At 41.0% G+C, this 14,583-nt stretch overlaps 1 protein-coding gene across 5 annotated transcripts in view; it reads right to left on the bottom strand.

Moving 5' to 3' along the window:
* The window catches only part of Trpm6 (transient receptor potential cation channel, subfamily M, member 6), a 187,579-nt gene that overhangs the window by 40,268 nt on the left and 132,728 nt on the right, over positions 1-14,583 (bottom strand). For all 5 annotated transcript variants that reach the window (XM_039101382.2, XM_039101383.2, XM_039101384.2 and 2 more), the window contains 2 exons: positions 3,474-4,612; positions 2,457-2,566 (listed from right to left, as the gene is read on the bottom strand). In XM_039101382.2, coding sequence (XP_038957310.1) covers positions 2,457-2,566; positions 3,474-4,612 — 1,249 coding nt within the window. The remainder of the gene's footprint in view (positions 1-2,456; positions 2,567-3,473; positions 4,613-14,583) is intronic.

The raw sequence follows: 14,583 nt of genomic DNA, 5'->3' as shown, positions 1-14,583 counted from the left end.
TAATAGGAGATACTTAAGACCTGACTGCTAAGAATTACAAAGAATTACTGAGAGAAGGTTTAAAGGCCTGCTAGCTTGACATAAATTGCTTCCGTGAATCAAACACCTAGTTGTGGTTAAGATGTCAATTTTTCCACAACTGGCATGCAGATTCAGAGCAATTCTGTTCCAAACCCCAGAAGGTTTCTATGTAAAAACTGAAAGCTGAGACTAAATTTATATATAAATGCAAAGAACATAAAATAGCCAAATCATTTCTTGAAAAATGAAGGATTTCTTTTATGCATGATTTCACAACTTATGAAGTCTCGGTAGTTGAGATAGATATAGTATTGGCATGAGATAGACAGAAATAGAGTCACACATACTGCGGGGCTCTATAGTCAATTAGTTTTTGACAAATGTTAAGGTAATTCAATAGAAAAAAGTCACATTTTACAAAAAAAAAGATAGAAATTTTGATATCCATATGGAAGAGAAAATTCAATCCTTTCTTATCCCCAGATACAAAAATTACCTTAAAATGGACTATAAAACTAATGTAGAAACTAAAAGTTTAAGTGTCCTATCAGAAAACAAGAGACATTGTCTTAGGTTTAAAGTCTTAGGTTTGAAGAATAAAAGCAAATCTTTAGGCGCAGATGAAAGAAGTCAAATATTTAATCAAAGTTTAAGAAGTAATTCTCTGCTTCTGACAATAGTTCTGACAATGAGGAAGAGAAAGAGCTTGTACAAACATCCACGAAAGACGAGAACACACAGTCAGCATTTACAACTTCACAGTAAGCAGACAGAGCAACTTCAATGTTCTACAAAAACCCAATGGACACATGGAAAGTCCCCTAAGAGCCTGGGTTGATACTGACTAATCAGCCTCACAGTGATGCAGACTACAGAGCCAGTAGTATACTGAGATTAAGACTGGGCATCATGCAGACAGATGTGAAGGCAAAAGAAGTGATATACTCATAATCCACAGGTGAACACAGAAGGCCACATGGTGGCACCTTTGGCAATTACATATCCCAGAATACTGGCCTTCCTCAACTTCTCCAAAGTACTTACAAAGACAAATGAAAGCATGGAAAGACCTGTACACCAGGGCTCGTTCAGGCTTTCTTAGACTAGCCCAAGACAGAAAGGACCCCAGTGGCTTTTAGCTTGTGAACAGATAAGTTAAAATGTGTGTCTTTTCCAGCTAAACCATTTCTGGGCATACACCCAAAAGTTGCTCCAATACATAACAAGGACACATGCTCCACCATGTTCATAGCAGCCTTATTCACAATAGCCAGAAGCTGGGAAGAACCCAGATGCCCTTCAACAGAGGAATGGATACAGAAAATGTGGTACATTTACACAGTGGAGTACTACTCAGCTATTAAAAGCAATGACTGGGGTTGGGGATATAGTTCAGTGGTAGAGCGCTTGCCTAGCAAGCGCAAGGCCCTGGGTTCGGTCCCCAGCTCCAAAAAAAAGAAAAAAAAAGAAAAAAAAAACAATGACTTCATGAAATTCATAGGCAAATGGGTGGAACTAGAAAATATCATCCTGAGGGAGGTAACCCAATCACAAACAACTCACATGATATGCATTCACTTATAATTGGATATTAGCCCAAAAGCTCAGATTACCCAAGATACAATCCACAGACCACATGAAGCTCAAGAAGAAGGACGACCGAAGTGCAGATGCTTCAGTCATTCTTAGAAGGGTGAACAAAATTTTTCATAGGAGGAGATACAAAGTTTGGAGCAGAGACTGAAGGAATGGACATTCAGAGAATGTCCCACCTGAGGATCCAGCCCATATATACATACAGCCACAAAACCCATATTACTGATGCCAAAAAGTGCATGCTGACAGAAGCCTGATATAGCTGTCTCCTAAGAGGCTCTGCCAGAGCATGACAAATACAGAGGCCAATGCTCGTAGCCAACCATTGAACTGAGAATAGGGTCCCCAATGGAGGAGTTAGGGAAAGGATTGAAGGAGCTGAAGGGGTTTGCAACCCCACAAAAACAATACCAACCAACCAGAGCTCCCAAGGACTAAACCACCACCCAAAGAGTACACATGGTCAGACTCATGGCTCCAGCTGCATATGTAGCAGAGGATGACTTTGTTGGGCACCAATAGGAGGAGAAGCCCTTGGTCCTGCCAAGGCTCGATGACCTATTTTAGGGGAATGTCCGGGTCAGGAGGTGGGAAGGGGTGGGTAGGTGGGGGAACACCCTCATAAAAGGAAGGGGATGGAATAGGGGGGTTATAGATGGGAAACTGGGAACACGGGTAACATTTGAAATGTAAATAAAAAATTCCAATAAAAACAAAAGGAAAAATATGTGTCTTCACTCCTCCTCATACAAGGTTAGCATGTGTACACAAAAGGAGCCTGGGGTGAGGCCCCTCACTCAGTTGCTCAAATCCTAAAATACAGCAGGAGGAGGACTTACCGGCACCTGGAGTCCCTGGGCCTTCCTCCTTTTCTTTGACAGACTCCTATTCTTGGTTAGCAGCTTTGCTTTGAGCCATGTTGACCCAGTCTCTGAGGCTTTTGAATGGCCTGGAAGGAAAGGGTGTACATGAAATTGCTGAAGGCAGTTGACAGGGGTGATTTCATTTTAAGGGGTTGGGAGGGGGGAGGGAGAACAAGAAGAAAGATTCTACTCTTAATAATCACAGACATTTTCACAACTGTCTCGAAGCAAGTGACACTTTTAAAAATGTTTGCTCCTCACTCAGCCATAAATGGATGTCTTTATCACACTGCACCCCCTCAAAGCTCAGGAATAAATGCAGAAATACAAGAGATGTTGGGTAACTCCAAAGAAACAGCTTTCTAGACTTATCAGGGCCGATAGACATATGTGCTCACAGGGACAGCGATGGCGTGTGCCAGGCCCGCACAAGTTCATGGAGATAAAAACGCCAGGAAGGAGAAGGGGAAGTGGACGTTAAGTTCCACCCCAAACCAAGAAGCTGTTTGTCATTGATAGCTTTGGCGAAAGTGGGGGGAAACACCTTTCCCCAAATGGAGTGACACTGACTAAACCAACCACATCCCAGGCAGACATTTTGCGCTCAGGAGAAGCTGGCCAACACAAGCCATACTCAATGAGTGTTTTTTTTAATGCTTTTTGTTTTGTCTGGGGTTTCATTTTGTTTTGTTGATTGTTTTTTGAGTTTTCAAGACAGGGTTTTCTCTGTGTAGCCTTGGCTGTTCTAGAACTCATTCTGTAGACCAGGTTGGCCTCGAACTTAGAGATGCAAGGAGTATGAAACCACCACCTCAGATTTTTTTCTTTTTAAGAGTAAGAAAGAACATGAAGTTATGTGGTTGGGGGAAGATCTGGGGGGAGTTGGGAAAGATAAGAGATTGTGATCAAAATGTACTGTATAAAATGTTTCAACAATTAAGAAATTATATTAGAAAACAAATAAAAAATAAACTTAAAAAATTTGTCCCTTACTGTTGTTCTTCCAGGTCTTCCTCAGTTTCTCCTCCTTGTGGAATCTAAAACTATGACTCTTAAGGAGAGGTTTATCTCTGCAGAGAGGATTGATCCAAAAGGATCTTCTTGCCTGGGTCCACGGTCCTGCTGGCCACTCACAACTCTGGGCCAGTCTTGAGTTATCCAGCCCGGACCTGCCTGCAGCCTGGAGGGAGCAGTCTCCACCTGGTTTGGAGCCACTGTCGCAAGTGGAAGCCAAGCAAGTTTTCCACTTCTTTTTAAAACTAAACACACCTGCTTCATCACTTTCTGAAAATGCCCAGTTCACATATCCACCTTCATCTTGCATGCTGATGGCTCTTGAAGGAAGAGAAGTCACTGCCATGGGAGCAGGTGTGCCACTGAATTTGAGTGAGTCTTGTTCTGCCTTGTCAGGTTTGCCTGACATCTGTATAACTGCCTCATGTTGATCTTTGTGTTCTGCTCCCAATGCCTGGTGGGAGACAGCAGGAGTTTGCCCAGGCAAGTGGATGGTGACGTCACTTGGGTGTCTATGTTGCAATGCCACATCATCTGTACCTGTCTCCCCAGAGGCTCTGAAAAGATGTGGGGGGTTTTCCAGAGACAAAGAAACTTGCTTTTCAGAAGGTGGGACCAGGAGAAACTGACCATACTTAGAGTGTGCTTGTCTGACATGGGAAACCCCAGAAGCGATTGTTCTCTGTTCCACTTCTCGTTCCTTCTGGTCTTCTCTTACATGTGAGGCCTCTCTCGTATTGTGTGTAACCTCTACAAGGGCACCCCTTTGCACTCCTGGGGGAAGCTGGCTTCTAGCAAGGCTCCTCAGCAAAGAAGGGGGCATGCTATAGTACTGAAATTTCTGCTTCCCACAGCTCTCCATGTCAGTCAGAACCTTTGCACAGATGACATTGGTCCAGCTGTGGGGACGTTTTCTGCAAGTAGAATGTTTTCTGTTGGCCAGCAGAATCTCGTCTTCTTGCAAGGTGTCAACAGCAGAAAGGACCTTCAAGGTGTCAACGGTCAAGGCAGAGAGATCCTGTAGGTGTCCCACCTGGCTGTCCAGGGATAGTAGAGAGTCCTTTATAAAAGACACTTTTTCATTCATTTCTTTCAGTTGGAAGAACATCTCTGATACCCTAATGGTGAAGAGAGGAACATCAATAAACACACTAATCTGGTGGGATTGTTCTTACCCTCTTCTCACCTTGCTTCTTCTATAGGTGACAGCTAAGTCACTACTTCCAAAAGCTGAGCCTGCTTCCCATGTTCTTCTCTCTCTAATACAGAATGCATTCTAATCCCAGGTGACCTCAACTTCCGCTGTCTTTCCACTATGACACCAAGGATAAGAATTATAAATCTACACTTCCAGCCCTTAGGTCTTTCTCAGACATCAGAACCAGCTTTCCAGCTGCCTGCAAGTTAGTTACCACCGCCATGATCTAATAGATCAGCCCACTGTTATCCACTAATGTATTTGTTCATTTTTATATGGCAAACATTGGAATATCTTCTATTGGACAATCCTTTGACTAAGGTTGAGGCATCCTGAGCTTTCCCTCTTCATGTTCTCAGGTCTATTAAGAGAAAAAGAGACTGCAAATTTGAAAGGAAGTGTGGGTGGGGAGTAAACGGGAATAGTTGGAGGGAAGAAAGGAAGGAGAAATTATGCAATTATTTTATAGCCTCAAAAAATAAAAACAAAAATAATTTTTAAAACATATTAAAGATACTCCATCAAGGCTCAAAAGAGAGGGAGAAAAACCTTAGCATAGACAAATACAGAATGAACATGCGAAGTCTCTCTGAGAAGAGATGGTCTTGGGACCAGAGTGGTACAGCAAAAAAAAAAAAAAAAAAAAAAGAACCACCAGCTCTCACAAGCCACAGTGGTCCTATGACACCTCCCTTTTGGATACCCAGCTTCCAGAAACATAACACAACCAACCTTTGTTGACATAAAAGATCGAGTTTGGGCTAGTTTTCCTATAGTAGCCCTAAGAAACTAATGCAGCTAACTGATCATAGATAGCTGTGATGATTAAATTGTCACTGTCCCCTGGGAAAAGAGTTTCCGTGAGGAATTATCTAGATCAGGTTGTCCTATGGGCAATGCCTGTGGAGGATAACCTTGGTTGTGTTCATAGAGATAGCAAGACCCGTCCAGTGTGGAGGGCATCTTTCCCTACATGTGGAATCATGAATTGTGTAAGAGTGGAAAGAGCAAACTAAGTGCCAGCATGCAGGCACTCAACTGCTCCTCTCTGCTCTATCTGTGCATGTGACTAATGACTTCAAGGTCCTTCTGCCTTGACTTGGCTGCCCCCTAGAATACTGAGCCAAATGAACCCGTTCTCCCATAAGTTGCTTTGGGGGAGATACTGAAATTACAAAGGGCATTGGGTTTCATTACTTAATACAAAAGAATAATACAAATTTCAAAAGCAAAAATGCATTGTCTCTGCCTCCCTCCTACCTTCCCTCTGTCTGTCTCTGTCACTCTCTGTCTCTGTCTCTCTTTATCCCTCTCCATCTCTCTTTCTCTCTTAATGGATAACATTGTTCCAAGTTTAAATTACTATGCTTAGGAGATCTATAAAACAAAAATGCCTCTAACCTGAAAGTTCCACTGTCCAAGGACATTCTTAGAATGTTGGGGGCTGTTGTTCAGTTAAAACAACATGCCGCTGTGCTTGCTTCTGTAAACAAGCTTGGTTGTCCCAACTGTATAGGATGTGCTTGATCACACATAGGCAGGAGTTATGTGGGCAGGAAGTACAGCAGGGTGTATGCTTGCCCCTAATTGGATGAAGGTGGGACATACATAGCCTTGTGGGTTTTTACCTTCATAAGCCTCTGACTAATGGAATTCTGCACCATACTCTAGTAATCCTGATTATAGACCCTACCAGTATCCATTGTCCTGGATAGTATTTAATAAAGCTTACTTCAAATGTAGCTCAAAAACGGTGGTGGTGGCTTTATTCTCAACTGGTAGGATTAAAATTTCCTGGAGCCCCCAGCAGTATCAGACCAACCATCCAAATTCTAAGGCTGCACATTTACTCCAGGACTGAATGGCTGCCTTCTGAGGTGCACACCTTCAGGTGTTGCAAGGCTTCCCTAATAAACCATAGTAATTTTTCTGTGACATCTGTTGAGATCTTGATCTGGGAAGTGGAGGGGTCCAACAGGGTCCAACACTCTCTCCCATTCAGAGCAAAAAGCAAGATGTTACACTACCCTCCTGGTTATCTTTGTTTGGATACTAAGAGACAAGATGGAAATCGGTCATGCCCAGTTAAATGCCAAGTTTTTTCTGTTTGCTTTGTCTGTGTTTTCTGGCCTGTCCATAAGTTTTGTTGCCAACATGACAACTAAGACAAGATGAATTAGGCTCAGTTGAATGTATGAATGATGGTGGTCACCACATTTTATTTTTTCTGACTAATCTCCTTTGAGTGTGGAAGTTTTCTATCTTCAGTGTTGGTTAGATTTATTTTCGTTGTCTCTGCTACTCCCACCGGCCACCACTAACACTGCTTGCCCAGGCTGCTTTGATGCCCAGAGTTCAGAATTTCTTATCTCTGAGCTTTCTGATCACTGGATTCAGTTTAGCACGGATTCAGATGTCTCCTGGGAATGGATATTAAAGTTGTTTTATGCTGTTCTGCTTTATGGAAAGCTGGCTTTGGAGTTCAGTTATGACTATTCATTTTCTAGACCCAGGCACGCTTATTTAAAAGTCTCCTCTCTGCCTTGTGTCAAGTGAGTCACAGGGACAGGTGACAGGGAAAAGAGAGCACAGAAAATAGAAAATAAAAGGGAGAGGAACTTTGGGTTTCATTTAACAACTAAAACATTTGCTAGGATATAAACCAAATTTCTAGATTTGTAAGACCATTATGCGAACTTTTTGTACCTCAATATGTTTAAGTTTATTGGTTATAGATAATAATCTGTAAAAATCTGTAACAAAGAAGAAGTTAGCTTAAAACTTGTAAGATAAGGAAGAGGATATGTGTGTGAAGATATATATCTATATGTATATATATATACATATATATATGGTGTATGTGTGTGAATGTGCGTGTGTATGTATGTTCTTAAAAGAACCACGTGGTATGCCATTTTAAGATTTAAGCAATATATGGCTTGCTGTTATCTTAGCTGCTATCACCATAGGGATAATGTAAATACTTTTTTTTTTTACTTTAAGAAGGAAGAAATGGGGCATAACCACAATCTGGACAAGGCAAAACCAAAATCCAACAGAGCAAGCAATTCAGTGTCAATATCTGGGATTCACTGGCAAACCTCTAGGCTTCCCCAGCTCTGCTCTTGGCGGCACATGCGACTTAACTTCTAGGCCACAGCTGGCTCCATTTCATTGAAACTGTTGTCCTGGTGGCCATCACATGACACCAGCCATCTTTGCTAGGGTTAGAAAGGGTAGATGCCATGTGACTTAACCACCATCTTGATTAAAGGTAGCCACAAGATATAAATCAACCAAGAAGGCAACAACAGGTCTGCAAGGTATTTTGGATCAGGATGGATTTCTGTATGGTAATTTTTGTCCTGAAAACAAAGTCATAAAAACAAGGTGTATGAAAATTAAAATTTAAAAACAATGCTGGTTTAATAAGGCATTAAAGCTGCACACCCATGCATTTATATACAAGGATGTACCTCATGCCCACAGTTAAACTTTGTAATTAAAAATAACCCCAGTGGTATTGGTTTTAAAAACATGAAGGGGTCATGGAGAACAGCTCAGACTTGGCACTGTGTGTCAGGGATGGAGTTTCCAAAGGGAGCCCAGGAGAGGGACCCCAGCAGTTTGGGAGATGCCAGTGTCATGTGATGGCCACCAGGACAACAGTTTCAATGAAATGGAGCCAGCTGTGGCCTAGAAGTTAAGTCGCATGTGCCGCCAAGAGCAGAGCTGGGGAAGCCTAGAGGTTTGCCAGTGAATCCCAGATATTGACACTGAATTGCTTGCTCTGTTGAATTTTGGTTTTGCCTTGTCCAGATTGTGGTTATGCCCCATTTCTTCCTTCTTAAAGTAAAAAAAAAAGTATTTACATTATTTTTTATATTGTATGAGCCCACAGTTTTGAGGTTTTAAATTTTTTGAAAATAAATATTGAAGTTAAAAAAAATTAAATTAAAAAACTATATTTTTGAAATATTTAAATATTTAAGGCTTTGGGACATTTTAAGTTAATAAAATATGACATATTATGATGTATTTATTAATATGTGACCTTTAAAAATAAATAAATAAAAAGCAAAAGACTTAGCACCACAACTATGAGCACCCAACACTCAACACCAGAAACTGGTATTTCTATCTTATGATGAAGTGAGGAAATGACGTCAGCAGTCTGGCAAAGGCCTATAGAATGTCTCTCCTCACCAAGGACTATCCAGGCAAACAGACACTGACTTTAGAATATATGTCTCCTTGTCTCTGCTAACTTTGTTAAGTCTTGGCTATATAACAAACTGTGATATTCTATAATGGTATATTATGTATGGACAAGGAAAGGAAAGTTGCCAGTCTCCCTATAGACTGTGTTTATGATTTAAAGTGTTATTCTGATACTAAAGGAATTTTAAAATTGTTATTTCTTAAGACTAAACCAAACAGGTATAAAAACACAAGTCCTAATCTTATAAAAGCCACTAACTTATTGTAAACTGTTAAAGATGATTAAGACAGACAAGTTAGTAGTCATTTTGTGTGGAAAAATTCTGCTAATTAAGGTCAAAGTCCACCGTGACCGATAGCCTCTAGACTTGGTGCAATATGCAAGACTCCCTTCATTAATAGGGTTTCTCCTTCTCTGACCTTGTCTGGAGAATTCTAAGTCCCACATGCATCTCTATCTAAAGAAAGTTACATAGCCTTAATTAGACTATAGGATCAATTTCCCTTCTCCTGATAAACACTGTTCAGCCAGCACCTGAGATCCCTGAAATGCTTCCCCATGCTAATAAGGCATTTCAGGTTCCATAACCTCCCCCACCCAGCCAATGACCTTTGCCCATCCTGGATGTTCCTACCCCCAAAACTTTATAAGCTTGAATCACCCTAAGTAGTTTATTGGCCTCCTGACAGCTGGTCCTAGTGTGATTACTCATCATACATACTGACAGGGCTTCTGAACCCCCTGTTCAACATCTCTGCTCCCACATGGACTGAATCAGCCAATGATCCTTGAGGGCAGAAAGACTCATAACCTTATAAATGATCAACTTCTTTAATGTGTTCAGAAATATAATTGTCATGCTAAGTACTGATGTAATTAATTGTAGGAATAAGCTTTATTTAGCATCCTATGTGTTTTCAAGGTTAAGCCCAAATAAAGCAAGTAACAACAACAAATTTTGTGTGTGATCAGGAATACTCAATAAATCGCCCTCAAAAATTTTTAAGAGATCTGCGTAATATACCACTTAAAATATTCCATGGAAAAAAGCTTCCCGTGACAGACAAAAATACCAACTCCTAAGAGCAACCCTAAAATCTCCAAAGAAGGCAGATAATGGGGCACAGACCTGGACTGCAATGCCTCTAACCACTGGGAGAAACTGCCTCATGCCTCACCTGCTAACAGGACCCTCCACAAACTGTGGACGCTGTTGAATTGACTGAGCTACTCTACCTAAGTCAAGGTAGGCCAGTTTTCCAAAGTTCCTCATCCACAGGAAAATCTCTGAGACCTTCTGGGCCTGTCATCATAAGACCTATGCTGTCCTGTGCAGTGACTGAAGATGAAATGCTCTTCTCTATAATGGTCGAAGACCTATGACCTCTGCCCACAATGAAGTCATGGAGATCACAGAGGCCTACTAGGGTAATCATCCAGGTACCTGGTAAGTCTCTGTCATTTCAATCACTACAGAGGCCATTTGGTTTACACTTCCTGCTATAATTTATCCTTCTCAAATCTCTGGTGGTGTTAATGGCTAACTGTAGCTTTGTTAGTTTGGTGGCAGCAGGCACCCAGCTCTTTCACCAAAGTTTCAGCTGCTTTGGCTACTGGTCCATCTCATTAAAAATCACCCCTCGCTGTTTCTACAGTTACTAGGTCTCCTGATGAGAAAGTCAGATAGATTTGCCTTGCTAACAGACTTGATGTTGAAGGACAAACAGGTTTCAGATGTAACTTTTTACATTCCTTTATTTTAAAAAAATCTGCTTCCAGTAACCAACTCCTGCCTCATGGTAAATGGTTAGATGGAAATAAAGTGGTTTAAAGCCTAAAAAAGTGAGGGTCTGAAACAGTGATTTAAGATGTGTAAGTGCAAATTATAAAGAACTAAGAAAGCGATTTCTGGTTGGTTGATTGGTTGGTTGGTTTTGGTTTTTCAAAAGAGGGTTTCTCTGCGTAGCTCTGGTTCACCTGGACTTGCTTTGAAGACCTGACTGGTCTCAAACTCACAGAGTTCCACCTGCCTCTGCCTTCCGAGCGCTGGAATCAAAGGTGTTCATTGTTTTTGCTCTGACTTGAAGATGTGAGTCTACTGCAGCTGTTTCCCAGACATCTGTTAGCTGCTTTTTCTACACTGTAGATTTCAATACAGATTACCAACAATGATAATGCTGATATATCTAAAAATTTATTTTTATTTATTTATTTATTTAACCAAAAATTTATGTAAACTTCAAGGAATCAAGTGAATCATAAGACTTGGATTCACCTCTTACAAAGTCTTGGAACTTCTCTTTCCCAATCATACGGTCCATGTAAGGTTCCCTTTAAGTTTCTCAACTTTAACTTCTATCCCTAGTCTATATCTGTTCCAGCAGGTTTCCACATGACTGAGAGACACCTTCTAGGTATCAGCTACAGACTACAAACTGCTCCATAAGTGACCTACACCATGCCATTCCCAGGTAGTCAGAGAGCTCTGAACTTGCTGAAATCTGATGTGAACCAGTCCAGCCAATGTGACTGTTCCCTGTCTCTTCAGCTGGGTAAGATAATCACATGCTTCTGATAGATGCCCATTGCCTGAATCCCCTTCCTGTCCTTTAACTAGTATTCCAGACGTCCAGGGCACTGACAATGATGTCCTAATTTCAGCAGTAAGTAGTTATAGAGAGAGTACATTGCCCCTTATCCTCAACAAAAGGTTAGTCTATTAGGTCCAAAGGAAACTCTCTGACAAAGGGGATAAAATGGCTGCCTATGGTATCCATTGGCAAACCAGGACTCATGCTGGCCTCCAAGTTCTTTATTAAAAGGGACCTGTTCAAACTAAGTAGACCCATTTCTATCAACAAGTAGCTGTCATTAGCTGACCTAGTTCTACAGTATGATAGAGCACTCAACCTGGTCTATGCAAAACAAAGAGATTGTTGTATGACTTTAAATATGTTTCTGGGAAATTATCATTGAAGATAATCTAGCTATACCAAAAAAAAAGAGAGAGAGAGACCCAAGATAAGATAAATGACTAGTACAACTAGTTCCTATTTTCATTTTCAGGCACCTCCTAGATTGTAATTCTGATGTCAGCCATCACAAGGCCTTTGGCCATTCAGTTTCTGCTAATTACTGTTGTTCCTTGAGTGATTAATGCCTTGTCTAGATGCCATGAAGGTGATGGTTATTAGATCCCTATACGAACAAGTACCACCATGAAGACAAGGATTTGCTTCTGAAACAAACTTGGTTGCCCTAAAACTTGGTTGCCCTAACTGCACAGAATGTTGGAGGTATGAAGGCAGGAAGTACAGCGGTATGTAGCTTGCCCCTGATTATTTGAAGGAGGGAAGCATGTAGCCTTATGGGGTTTGCTTTTATGAGTCTCTGACTAATGTATAATTCAGTGCCAGACTCTGGGAATCCCAAGTATGCATCCTTCTGGCCAGCACCATGTCTGCTTGATGCCATGCTCCCTACCATGACACTCACGAACTCTCATCCACTGAAACTGTAAGCTCACAGTAAATTCTTTCTTCTATAAGTTACTTTAGTCATTATGTCTTATAACAAGAAATACAAAGGTAGCTAAGATAGAAGTTGGTACCAGGGAATGGGATGTTGCTGTGACCGGCCTGGCTATGTTGGGTTTTAGAGAAATGTGAAAGATTGGGAACTTTGGACTAGAAAAGCAGTTGGAAACTATAAGCAGGGCTTAAGATATTACCCTTACAGGAGCTTAGAAAACTAAGAGCAGTGTGAATTATGGAGGCCCAGCCCAAGATTCAGATGGTACGATATTAGCTACTTAAGCTAGAGATCATTTGGGGAATGTTTTGGCAAAGAATGTGGCTGCTTTTTGTTCTTGTCCTTAAAAATCTGCCAGAGACTAAATGGAAGAGTTTTGTATTAATTTCTTTGGCAGAAATTTCAAGACAGTCATATTTACTCTGCCACTTGGTTATTAGTAATCCACTTTTATGTAGCTCTACAATGAAAAGGAGAAATTCAGGCAAAAATTAAATACAAAATGTACTTTTTGAGGAGAAATCCAAAATTGGAGCCAAGGGTTATGCTGAGAGATGAGAGACCTGGTGTGAAAAGGAGTGAAGGTAGGGGTGTCCTCAAGGCAAAACCCCACCAAGCTAAGCTTTCAACACATAGAAAGAAAGTAAAAACAAATCAAAGTGTATGCAAATATAATTCAAGGAGGGAGACAGGTTCCATCCCCAGCAAGCAACAGATCTTGTCAGCATAGGCTACATTGTCCTGGCTTTAGAGCCATGAAGAATACATGAGTAAATAGGTTGTAGCCAGGCATGCACAGGAGAGTCCCTGCATGAAGGTCCAGAGAGGTCACTCCATGAAACTATGAAGGTGAAGCCTGGCTTGTGTCGGAGACCCCCCTAGGCACTGGAGGTGCCACAGCTATGGGAGAGCCAACAAGAAGCATCATTGTAGCTAGGGAATGGATCCAGCCCAAGAGAGAAAAGTATGTTGTAGTCAGCACAGTTGGAAGAGAAGCTAGAAACCACATATAATCTCTCTCTCTCTCTCTCTCTCTCTCTCTCTCTCTCTCTCTCTCTCTCTGTCTGTCTGTCTGTCTATCTCTGTCTCCATCTCTTTCATCAAAGTAACAGGAAATAAGGAAGTAACAATCACTGGTCCTTAATATCTCTCAACACCAATGGACTCAATTCTGCAGTAAAAAGACACAGATGAACAGAATGAATGCACCACCAGTACCCATCATTCTGCTGTATACAATAAGATTACAAATGACATGAGGAGACAATTACCCAAATACAAAAATACAAAAGGTAAGGAAAATAGTAAAATAGTAAAATAATGCTCATTGGATAATAAGACACTAAAGTGAGATGATAATGATCTCCTCTACATTATAAGATTTTTAAACTATTTAAAACTTATGAGGAAGCTGCAGTTTCTCTGTGTCAAAATAACAAATATCTTTACAAGAGATTATAAATTTATAATATATAGTATATATAATATGCTGTATTTCCTATTGATCTATCTCTGCAGTTATAAAAATATTCTTTTAAAAAGGTTATTATGGCTTTTGTGTGTATGTGCATATAATACAAATATAGTAATAATTACGTTGTACTTATTTTCTTTGGCTATTTCTGCTGGTAGAGGCAAGGTTGTGGATGTCTGATGTTCTGACTTACATGTTTTAAAATGAAACTCTAAAATATTAAATAAATAATACTCTGGGAGAAGCTAGAGAGACAGCTCAGTGCTTAAGAGAATTCACTTCCAGAGAGGAAGTTCAATTCTCAGCACCCACTGGCAACTCACATATGTAACTGCAGTTCCAGGGGATCTGACACCCTCTTTTGGCCTTTGTGGTCACACCACACGTGCGCACGCACGCACGCATGCACACACACTCAAAGTTCACACTTTTAAAGACTATTTCAGCAGCTGGAGAAGTATAGCATTAGTTCAAGATCACTGAATGTTCATGCGGTTCACACGCTCAGTTTCCGGCACTCACGTGGCGGCTCACAGCTCTCTCAACTCTGCTTCCGGGTGGTCCACTGCCCTCCTCTGTGCCTCCATGGATACCAGGCACACACGAGCTATACACACATACATGCAGACAAGGCATTTATACACATACAAGGAATCTGATCATG

The sequence above is a fragment of the Rattus norvegicus genome, chromosome 1 (genome assembly GCF_036323735.1).
Source record: "Rattus norvegicus strain BN/NHsdMcwi chromosome 1, GRCr8, whole genome shotgun sequence".
NCBI lineage: Eukaryota > Metazoa > Chordata > Mammalia > Rodentia > Muridae > Rattus > Rattus norvegicus.
The sequence above is the reverse complement of the archived record's forward strand: the minus strand, read 5'-3'. Positions and strand labels throughout refer to the sequence as shown.